The 12,475-nt window shown below is 38.6% G+C and overlaps 1 protein-coding gene across 6 annotated transcripts in view; it reads right to left on the reverse strand.

The window, feature by feature from the left end:
* The window catches only part of LOC147160902 (roundabout homolog 1-like), a 113,342-nt gene that overhangs the window by 65,072 nt on the left and 35,795 nt on the right, over positions 1–12,475 (reverse strand). For 5 of the 6 annotated variants that reach the window (XM_086098505.1, XM_086098501.1, XM_086098503.1 and 2 more), the window contains one exon: positions 12,229–12,315. In XM_086098505.1, the coding sequence (XP_085954631.1) occupies positions 12,229–12,315 (87 nt within the window). Of the gene's footprint in view, positions 1–7,062; positions 7,465–12,228; positions 12,316–12,475 lie in introns of those variants that run through there. The other variant, XM_086098507.1, reaches the window with a different exon arrangement.

The raw sequence follows: 12,475 nt of genomic DNA on the forward strand, positions 1-12,475 counted from the left end.
CTCTTCAGATGTTTATTCGTTGAAAACAGCCAACCAGCTTCACAGGACAGATTTTTGGGGGATTCTTCGTTATTTGATAAAAATAAAAAAAAGCATAATACAGATTTGTAAATCCACAAGCTTCAGTCTTGCCAGTGGGTTGACAGGTGAACTCAAAGCAATGCCATCTAATAATAGATCATCTAATTAAATGCATTAATGTTATTCTCTCTGTGAGAGAAGCTCTTGTGGGAAAAAGGCTCTTTATGCCGCAATCTTGGCGCAGAGGGCTTTGAACGTTGTCAGTAATGACAGACGAATTGAAGGGGAAAGATGAGAAGGATGGAGGAGATGGCAGAGAGATGAGTTGCACGACTCATGTCTTCCCTTTTATAATAGTCATCCATTAGTTGTTTTTTTTGCAATTAATTTGTGCCGACTTAAATGATGATTTCTGTGAGTCTGCATCCACGTTTTATGTGATGATATTTCCTCTTTGGGTGTATTTGGGTGTGAAAGTGAAAACACCATGGAAGATTCTCCACAAAGCATATTGATGGTATTGATTATATAACGCCCCACTGGAGAAGAGATGCCTCCCACAGATGTAACCTCAAGAAGCATCTCTGAGGTCATACTATTTCCATGACCTTTAAAGCTGGCTTTTCAAAATATTAATTCACCCGAAGACTGGTGAACCCACATCCGAGAGAAACTGCATGCGTTCTGAAAGCACCTCAATCATCGCCAGATTCTCTTCAATCATACATGGACAACTTGCAGGGTCACCGGGGTACAACATTTTGTTGCAGTTTGAAGAATAACCACATATTAGAGGTCTTAGAAGTCGCTTGAAGTACTTAAAAACACATGGCTATGAAAGCCTTGATTTATCCACAAAAGTCGTAAATCTGGATATATAAACAAGAATTCAGAAATGAATGCCCTTCAGGACCTAAGCTTTGCAAGTATCAAATGATTCTGTGTGTATGTTAGTCATCATAATTTTTTCATAGATAGACTATTTTTGATAGACGGGCGCCCGTCCGCTCAGCGTAAAAAAACGGCTGTGTCTTCATTCTTGTGTAAAGGCAAGTCTAGATTAGCATGAATGTGAGTTTGCTACATTGTGCTACGCCTCGATAAGCGTTCCGGTGTATTTTATTTCCACATCTGACGATTCGGTGAGCGAAAGAAAACGAGATTTTAGGCTTGCTACAAGTAGCTAAAAGGAGGTCTAAATCGAAGCGCCATTTTGGGTGGATTTGATACAAAGCGCAGGGAGACAGATCCTGAGCTTTGTGGACGTGTGCGGTAGATGTCATCACATTTCGTTCACAAATATGACAAGAGTTAACTATTTTAATAGCAACCCCCTGATTGGACGGGGGTGAGGGGTCACACACGGAGGCACGATCAGTCTCAAAGTGCCCATTGAAGGAGAAGTCAACCCAAAATTATTGACGATAATATGTTGTATGCAGCCCCACTAGTCTAAATACGGTATTTTGGTTAATATTGCATTCAACAGTTCTTATCAACATCAGAAGGCGGCTATTTTGTCACTTGCTGTTGAGTGAAAATGACATCACAGGTCTCAGGTAACAACCGATCACAGCTCAGCTTCAGAAAACAGGTGAGCTGTGATTGGTCGTTGCCTGAGTCCTGAGCAACTGTGATGTCATCTTCGGTTGACAGCAAGTGGCAAAATGGCTGCCACCTGAGATAGATAAAAACGGCTGGATTTTGGGCGCATAACTCAAATCTCCACAAATGTATTATTAATAATGTCATGTTTAGACTAGCAAGGTCACATATAACATATTAATGTCAAGAAATGTTTATGATTGACTTTCCCTTTAACAGCAGCCAACTTTACATCACCTGCAAGTAGAGATCCTCTTGCCATTCCTTTTTAAATGTACTTTGAACAAGCCCATCAATATAGTACATGCCATGCAGCCTACACGGCTCTATGTGCTAAATTCAAAGGAAATGAGGAGAGCCTCTTCGAATGGCCGTGAGTCGTCTGCGTTCCCTCCCACAGTACATAAAGCCCTTAGCTAGAGTAGGAAAATACCAAAACAGAGAAAACTGTGCTTTAGAAATACTTCATGGTAGGTATAACATAAGTTATAACATACACAAAAACGCCTTTCCTGTTCTTCCAGAGACAAATGATGGATGCAAAAGGGATATAGCCTACTACAGGTGTGGGAGGCTCCCTTAGGCTAGGAACCTGCAACTCGTAGCATGGCAGGCAGTAATCGATCCTCTTCAAAATTAGGAATTATGTGTGTGTCTTGGAGTGCATGTGCATGCCTGTGTGGAAGTGTGATGACCTGTGAACTCCAACACCCACCCCCTTACTCTCCCTAGGGTGGACCACCGTGTTCAGACTACGCAACGCATTGCAGGAAATCAGTGAGTAAACAAGGGAAGCAATCATGAGATACAGATTTCAGCGCAAAACACAAGCTCATTCTAACACCATTGCAAATGTATGAATGTATATTTGTTCACAGCCAAACACTGGCATCAGTAGTCACTGTCAAAGAGATATTATGCTCATTGATATGGTTGCATCATAATGGAAAATGTTTCTCATGTAGCGGTAGCTTAGCTAAATATAAAAATGACTGTGAGTGCCACTAAAAATAAAGATTTACGTTTGTAAATGTGTAGGTAGGCCTACGTTCCAACAATTGAATTTTCAAGAATCACTTCAATCAAACAGTTTTCCAGTCAAGCCTATTAAAAGCCAGTAATACTCGGCGCCCGGGGACTGAAGGAATCTGACAATTCCATCTGATACAAAATGAGACCTCGTTGGTGTACAAAGATATCCCATCAGCCCCATCATCCATGGCGAAAAAAGCCCTCATTAGCCGAGAGCCTCAGCTCATCACTGTCAACTCCAGAAGGACCCCGGGGAGTCTTGTTAGCTTGCGAGATGCCGCTATAGGCTAGCTCCCTCCAATCAGACCATCATTACCCAAGGTACCGCATTCTATAACAAGTGTCTGTCAGTATTTCCAGTCACAATAATGTCACTCACCAAAACTTGAGTAATACATAATGTGAACCCAAACCTGTTTACTACCAATTCCAGTCAGCCAGATGTCTCGTGCGGTTTGTCCTCTGTGGAGCTCTAGCACATAGCAGGATTGAATAACTCCCAAATCCAATCTGTCTTTCTTTGACATGGCTAAAAGTTGCACACACCACGCTGCCATCAGCAGTTGTATTATTTCTTTTTTTTTTTAACAATCTGTGCCTCTCGTGACATGCGGTTTGTCGCTGTAGTTTTTATTTACCACATATGACTTGTTTTCTGTTAATGTATGCATACAATTTACTGTGATGATGCTAACTGCGCGTGTGGTCATGTGACTGCTTGGCTTCGTTTGATTGGAGTCAAACATCAATCATAGTAGATATGTTGGATTGGTCAAAGAGTCAGAGAAGCCTTTACTTAATAACTAGACTGTAGCTCAATATAACAGAGTGAAAGTAGCATTTTTTCTTAGCAAATAATAAAAGAAAAAGGTAAATATAAAAGTAAGTATGACCAAACTACAGTGACAAGCTAACTAGCTTTCTTATGTTGCTTTCGTTGCTTGAATGTTGTGTTTGCTGTTTTGTTTTATATGTTTTTTTTATATTTTGTCTTTACACATGTACTTTTATAATCAGTTAGTTTTTTCTTTATATACATGTTCGGAAAAAAAATGGAAAAAAATATTTTCATAAAGTATTTGCAATTGAGTTTTTTTTTCCCGCACCACGATCACTTCTTGGATTTGGGATGACAGAGCGCTATTGTTATGCGTATATAACAATAATAAGTTGCACACAAAACCCACCCTCCCCTCCACCTCCCACACACCAGAAATTTTCATGAATGAGATTGGACATGTGTGGTGTGTTTTTTTTTGTGAAGCACTGCTGACCACTGCTCAAAAGCATTCAAATAATGTTAACTGTAGCTTTTCTCCTCTCCTCTGACTCATCCACTGGCCTCATAGCAGCACAATCACTCTGCAATCAATCTCAATTGAAGACCAAAATGTATTACTCAAACCTTGTGAACTCTCGCTTTTTCTTTTTTTTTCTTTTCTTTTTTTATTCCAAAATACCTGACATTTTCTTTAATAAGACAAAAATAAGACATGTACTGGTAAAAAGATCAAAGGTTTAGTAGAGAAAGTGCTTGTAGTACAGTGTAACCATCTATCTACTGTTTTAAAAAAAACTCAATTAATTTGTTTCCTTTGGCCTTCTCGCTCAACGACAGCATCTTTGAAGGTCATTTTAATATCGACTTGTTAAGAGCTGTTTACAAGGGAAGCACAGAATTAGATGAATTTCCCACCATGACTCCTTGTTTAAACAGACCCTCCAAACAAAGCAGGTAAAATGGCAAGGCGAGTCACAGCATCACTCTGGGGATGCATAATTAAGATGTGTAGTACAAAGCCACATGGACACAAGTGCATGTTTTTTAATGATGGCCATTTAGACTGTTATGTATCATCTGGCATCCATTACGGGTGGCAGCTTTATACAGCCAGAGATTAAACTCCCAAAGTAATTCCAGGTGGCATGTCACAGTACAACTGAAATCCTTAACCTCAAACTTTAAGAGCTCAGCGTTTAAACGGTAAGGGCTTCATGCTGAAAGAATAGAGTGGTGACATTTTAATGAAATGTTAGTGCAAGCAATAATTTTCAAGTAGAGATGGCACTCGCTGGTCAAAGTATTAGGGGCCCTTGTTTTCGTAGGCAGGCTTTTGATCAAAAACATAGTTATAGTGGAAGTCAACTTTAAACATGTATTGACAATAATATGTTACATGTGACCTCACTAGTCTAAATATGACATTTGGATTAATATCACATTTTTGGAATACGAGTTATGAAGCAAAATCCAGACATTTTTGTCCATCTCATCGGGCGGCCATTTTGTCACTGAAGATAACGTCAATGTTGCCCCAGAGCTCAGGCAACGACCAATCGCAGCTCACCTGTTTTCCGAAGCTGCCCTGTGATTGGTTGTTATCTGAGATCTGAGCAATTGGGACGTCATTTTCACTCGACAGCAAGTGGCAAAATGGCCGCCCCCCTGAGATGGATAAAAACGGCTGGATTTTGTTGCTTAACTCATATTCCGCTAACACAATATCAACCAGAATATCGCCTAGTGGGGCTGCGTAGAATATTGGGGTTGACTTCCCCTTTAAGAACCACTGTTACAGTACAGTGCACACTGACAGGTGTTGCTGCAAGTAGCTCAAACATCTGTGACCTATGCTACAAATGGATTGTTCTGAGTCAATCAGTGAGTGTCTGTATACTGGAAGAAGAATCTCACGAGAATCCAAAATGTTACTTTATTCCTTGCTCAATATCATCGAGTGATTCCTGTAGGGCATGTCTTTCATGTCAAGAATCTTCAGCTGAATAAATCAATAGAATTACCAGCTTGTTGCCAACAGTTTTCTTTCATTTTGATGTAACTACATCTTCAAACCACGCCAAAAGGCAGATCTGATGCTTTTTTTTCAAGAGCAACAGACAGAACGGGGAACAATAATGACTTATAGAGAGAACTGCTCTGCAGGGCTCGTAAAGGTCTGTGGTCAATGTGGTCTGACCAAGATTTGTCAGTTTGGAATGGTAAAGACAACAAACCGGAAACCTGTTGTCGTGGTGTTTATTTTTGAGCTCTTGATGTGGAGAAGGTCCACTTTTTTTGTGTCTGGCTACATTTGAGTCACAAAAAACATGGTCACAAAATATCCACTCAAATTCAACACCACAATAGAGAAGCAATGGTAGGTCAATAGTTTCATTATGCAATGATATGCAAATAAAACTATTAATCATCAACACAGCGCTATTCTGAAGTTGATAAATCCCCACAGCCCTCAAAACGCTGCACTAAATAAATCCATCACTCAGTGTCTGACATTTACTGCGAATGAATGAATCCTCTGCCACTGCTAATGTTACTGACAGCTGTCTTTGTCTGTGCAGACTGAGTGAGGCAGGTGCAAGCAGGAAATGTGAATTTATTTCTCTACTTTTTGCACGTTTGACCAAAGACTAATAAACATCAGAATAGATTTTGAATTAACAATATATCCCAATTCTTTCACAAGTCGTCTCACCAAGTCAACAAATCAAGCCTTATAAGAACTCGAAACGATCTGAACATTCACACACATTTTTTGAGCCAATGCAGTGTATATATCACCTCGCTATTAAATCCTTTCATAAACAGTATTGTTGCAATATGACCAATTCCCCCAGTTGATGCTCCAACAATGTGACTTTTCACATGATTTATGCCACACAAAAGGTGACACACCCATCATTTGCGGAACAGCATAAAGCACAATACAATCTCACCTAACAAGCTGATAACCTTGTTGTTATTGTTAAGTGTCCTCCTTGAAGATTTCAAACTTTCTCATAATGAGCCCACTCTGCAGAACAATGACAGTTCACAGGGGCCTTGTTTGCCCCATCCAGTTAAAATACCATACATGTACTGGTTTGACTGGTGCTATGGGACTGATCCAATGCAGTCTTCCTCATTAACCGGCAGCTCCCGTGCCGCATGCGCACGCTGAGGACTGACACACACGTGCCAATGTGCTTATGCATAAAATATACTTTCACATAAATCTTCTCCCCATTCCGACACCTATTTGGGCAATTAACTTCCTCTGGTGAGATAAAAGCTGAATAAAGGAGGCTTGCAAGAGATACCTATATGTACAGTAGATGATAATAGGGGGGCACTTGAGGGCACAAAAAGTCGACCAAAAAAAAAAAACGGGCCAATGATGCAACTTGTAAGTCCCTTCCACCTTTTAGCAGTGCATAAAGCATTTCCTTAACTGGCTTATCTGAACAATTTTGGAAACGGCAAAACAGTTATATTTTTAATTATGCATCAACATAATCATCATCACCATCATTGGTAATCCTCCTCCTCCTCCTCATCTTCATCATCACTAGCCCCTTTCACACTTAAAGCTCAACGCCTCAAATGTACATGTAATAAATAGATACCTGAACAAAGGTGCAAAAATGCCAAAGTCCAGTAAATCCCCTTGAAGCAGGCAGGCATCATTCAAAGGAGCAGCGCACTCGGAGTATTCCAGACTTTGAAGGCGGGTCGCGGTGCAGTTAGTTCATCTAAATCCCAACTTTTTTTGTGGCCGAGTCAGTCTGGGTCGTGTAGCATCAAATAACTCGATAGCGAACCTCAGAGCCACTCCTCAGAGAGAGAGATGCCCACTTAAAGTTGAGATGAATCCTCGATGAAGTATCCCAATCGAGACAAAAATAGGTTTTCTCCACTCGGGGTCTAACTCCTCACTTCCGAACGGCGAAACCAACTTGGCTGCATCCATCGCCTGAGTCCAATCGTCATTTCGTTTAGGAAGGCGATGATCTCATAGAAATGTAGTTGCGGCCACTTTTTTTTTTTTTTTTTGAATGTGAAGCCCACGCGAGACTGCTGCGAAAAAAAGCGGCGTTGGTTGGATGAGGCGCTGCATGTGCATGTGCGTGTGCGTCGTCAGTGCGCACACGAGGAGGGCTCGGATTTTACTGCTGCTCAGGACAAGAGATTCGACTCGACCACCCAAGAATTAAGTTCCTCTTTTGTACCACTTAACAGTACTAATAGTTAATAAATATTGGCACGGAGTGCTCGTTACTGTTTTTACACAATGTTCTTAAAGTATCCATAATGAATATAGAACATTTCCAAGTAAGCCTATGATCATATTAACCTAAAGGACACTTTTAAACAAACCAATGTAAAATGACACGCAAACGTGTACCTTTTAACATCAAAATTAGAAAAAAAACCAAAGTATCTTATTTTTGTTCTAGAGCGAGCTGTTGTAGAGCTTTACAGGTATGATAAGGAGGGGGGTCATCATAATGAGCCCGGTCTGCAGCAGCATTGTGTTTCTCAAGATGACCAAAAATCGATCCAGGTTCTCACCCCCTGACCTCTCAGTGTGCCATTGGGGAAATTAGATATGATTGGAATTGCATTACAGTTGTAATGCTGCGAGAACATATAATGCCTCAAAATGACACATGTTGACAAAACCGTCGCACTGGCTTATATGATGCATTTTTAAAAAAAGTGAATAATTAAATTAGGGAAGTTACTGTATTTTTCCCCTGAAGCATTAGGTAGAGCCATTTTGCAGCAAGATTTAGGAATCTGTTATTGTCAAAATGTAAGCATGCCCCCTAGAGGATGAAGAGACTCAGTGAGGAAAGCGTTGCCTTCAAAACATTCATTCATTCCTATTTCGTATACAACATTTAGAAAATGTGTTCTTGGTTAGGTAAATGAGTGTAAAATGGCTGTATTAAAGAAACACAATATTTCAAAGCCTTTTTTTTTTTGCTAAACCAAAACTATATATGATGAATACAATTGGCCATTGATTATCTTTGAGGTTAAAGGCTGAACCTCAACACCCTAAAAACAGATTGTTCAAAAAAAAAGTACCACTTATTGTCACACCTAAATGGGGCGAAATTTGTTCTCCGTGTTATATATTATATATTGTAATCACTTGTAATAATTAATAAATACATTTAGAATACAATAAATTGATACAATTAATATATTTCCAAGTGATCTATGTAGACTTACTTTCTATTGTAACCAATTTCATAGGTTGTTTGGCTAACCAATAAAATTGGTATGCGTGTAACCACCCAGATTGGTAGTTTTTTTAACCAATCAATTTTTAGAGAGTAGTATACTCTCTAACACCTTTTCATATACAGTACTATCTTACTGTCTTATAAGTGTGAATTTAATTTCTCCAGTAAATTTTATTCCATTACAATATTAGTCAGGGCTCTTCAATCTCAAAAACTGGCTGAAACACCCCAGTTTCCTATGCATATTCACCAAACCCTTCTTAATTGAATAATAAAATGTGACTTTTTTTTTCTTTTCAAATTCAAGACATATGTTTAGGGTTTAGGTATAGGGTGAGTAGCCTTTTCATCAAATGTGGCTCTCGTCACATTGAATTCAGAAAGCATTGTGTTCTTGTATTCCCATCTCCATGCAGCCGAATGAAGTGTTTTTAGTTTTGTTAGGCAGTTACAGGTAGCTGTGTCGTACTAGAATTGCTCAACTTGGCTGCAAATTGCACTCAGGATGCTGACTCCCATCACTCAACTCACCCAGGGGCAGAAGAGACAATGAAAACAGCAGATGCCCCAGAATTGAACCCTGTGGAACATCGTGCATTCCGTTATACAAGTGAATTCATATTACAAATATTCATATATATTGGCACGACGTACCATCACAACAGCTACAAGTTGACTACTGAGCACAGGTAGGCCAAGCAATATAGCGTGATCACCTGCGGCCAATGATGGCCAAGCGGGGCGTGTCATCACAGATCATATGAGTCGGGTGTGTGTCTTGACCTCCGTCAAACGCCTGAGACTGACTTACCGAACCCCTGAGGTTCGATCCAACCCAAATTAGGAACCACTGATCTTCAATAAATCTGCCATGCACGTTTTTGGAATAGAGGAGGAAATAACAGAATTCATAAGAGAAGTAATTTTTGTTTAATTAAGAGTCTGAATAGCCCTCTCTTCTAAACTAACATTCATTCTTATCTTGTTGTTAAATTATGATGGCCCTATTTAACAATAACATTGGTAATACAACATAAAATGTGACTTATACATTTACAGAGATAGTAACATTTACAGTAAGATGTATGTGTGTGCATATACATACACAATTGTACTTTTTTTTTCTTCATATGTCCAATAGTGTGTTTTCTCCCACTGTAGTATTTGCTCTTCATTGTGTGGTGTAATGACCCTCACTACAGTAACAATAGCGTAGGGAATGCAGAATACGTCTTTCTGGCATGTTTACATTGGAGACATGCAACAACTCCATAATTTGTGTCACTCCAAAACACTGACAAGAATAGGTCCACCATAACACGAAAAACGAGAGTGTGTCGCCTCAACAACAGGTGCCACACCAAAAGAAGGCCTCGTGAATTCTGACAAATATTTACACCATTAGTCACATTTCAAAGCAGTGGAATATTTTTTCCAGGAACAGATGGTGAAAATATTGTGACACAAAGACATGCCTGTCTTCATGGCAACAGAAAACATGAAATGGCAAACATTTTCAGGAATCAGTGCCAGGGACGGAGACCTATTTTTTGCTTCAAAGTAAATATCAAGAAGACAAACGCTGCATCTCTTAATATGGCATGATGGAATAAACTGTGTGCATTGTTCCACAAATATTTGTTTTGTGAAAACATATAACTCATAAATGCAGATCTTTGCGATTGATCAAGAGCACGTGCCAACAGCATTTCTCACTTTTCTTTTAATGTTCAGTCTCATTTTTCTACCCTCCGCATTTCTTATCTGTGGCAGTGTGTTGGCTTTTTCAGTTTGCTTCACTCATTTATATCTTTGCCTATCTGTCACTGCACATCAGTGCCGTTGCTGAGGGCCATACAAAGCACTGAAGCAAAATGAGAGTGAACCTTGAAACATTCCTCACCCAAATCACAGCAGGGGAATCTGATGCAATATCTGCATCTCGTCTCTCTGTCTCTCTCTAAATGAGCAGCGTGGTCATTCCACACTTTAAAGAATGAAGAGCCTTTCAAGTTCTTACAGTCTCATATTTTTTTCAGGCTAGGGCATTAAGACACATTTTTTTGGGAGAAAAAAATGTTTTTCATCTTGAAAGGAGAAAAAGGGAGATCAAAACTATTTCATCAACCATGAAAAATAGCTGGTATAAGCTTCAATTTAGATGTTTTTTTTTTTTTTTTAAATAATACATGCATGCTTGTTAACTCATTCACTGCCATTGACGGCTATAGACGTCAATAATTCATTTTTATTAGTTTACATTCCCCCCCCCCCACTTTTGTTAACAAGAGTATGAAAACCTAGAAATGTTTTTATTGTACATTTAGAACAGATATAAAATTTGTGATTAATGGCGAGTTAACTGGGGAAGTCATGGGATTAATTATGATTTTAAAAAATAATCGCCTGACGCCCCTGATTTTTTATATTTTCTTTTTCTTTTAAAAAAGAAAAGATTATTAAAAATAAAAAAATACCTTTTTTGTAAAAAATAAAAAAAAAGAAGAAGAAAAGATTATTAAAAATGAGAGGTGCAAGCGATTAAGATTTTTTTGTAATTAATCGCATGACTTCACTAGTTAACTCACGATTAATCACAAATTTTATATCTGATTAAATGTAAAAAAAAATTGTTTTAGGTTTTCATACTCTTGTTAACAAAAGTGGAAAAAAATGTTAAACTAATAGTTCAAATGAATTTTTGACGTCTATAGACGTCAATGGCAGTGAATGAGTTAATGGCATTTTACTTTATAAATACACACACCTGTCTCACAGTTGAGCGGTATCAAGGTTCAAATAACGGCTCAGGCCCTCTAATGTTGAGTTTACCTGTTCTCCCGTGCTTTCAAGGGTTTCTACAGGTACTCAGAGTTCCTACCACATTCTGAAAACATGCATGTTAGGCTGATAGAACACTTTAAATAATCTGTAGCTGTTATCATGTATGGTTGTTTAACAAAGTCTCAAACAACATGTGTATTTTGTTCTTTGAGTATGAATTTTTGTGTAAATTATTTTGCAAGGTTCAAATAATCATTAGAATAATGCTAAAACAAATTGTATTATTTTGTGGAGGGCACCATTATTGTCTGTGTGTCTCTTGGCACATTGGGGGGCCTTTGTTGGCTTTAGACACAACATTGGATGTGTCCAGCTGCCTAACTGTTAAGTGGTATTATTGTCTGTCAGCACATGGAAACAAAGTCCCATTCCTGGAAATTGAGGTCATTATTTATCTTTCAGCGGTCTACTGTACTCTCATTACCATAACCTGGAGCAACACTCTCCGTGAGCATATTTATGACAGTTTGCTATGATTTATTATAAAATAAGATGAAACTTATATGATACCCATATTTTTTTGGGTTTAATTGATAATTTGTTTAGGGAGCATTTAAAAGATATAGCAAGAGAATTAAGAGAAGTTAAAAAAAGAAGAAAAGCAATTAGCCAATGATAACACAGGGCGTATGATGTGGAAATGTGTTACATACAGGCCTAAATTTAGTCAATACTCAACAAATTGTACTGTACCTTTGTAGCCATAGCTGCTGTCTTGGTCTGCTGCAGGTTGCAGTTCAGGTGTTTGGGTGATTGCGTCACGGTTTCTTCTGTATTTATCTGTTTGTAAGGAAATTAATGCAATTAATTAAGGCATAGTAACTCGGCCTCATGTTTCCATACTTCCCTCTTTTTTTAACACAATTATTAAATGAATATATGTGAGGTGAGAAAAAAACACACTATGTTTGTATTTAGACGTGGTTTGGATCAGAACTGC

This window comes from Leptonotus elevatus, chromosome 16 (genome assembly GCF_054856555.1).
Source record: "Leptonotus elevatus isolate MCC_2025b chromosome 16, RoL_Lele_1.0, whole genome shotgun sequence".
NCBI classification, from domain to species: domain Eukaryota; kingdom Metazoa; phylum Chordata; class Actinopteri; order Syngnathiformes; family Syngnathidae; genus Leptonotus; species Leptonotus elevatus.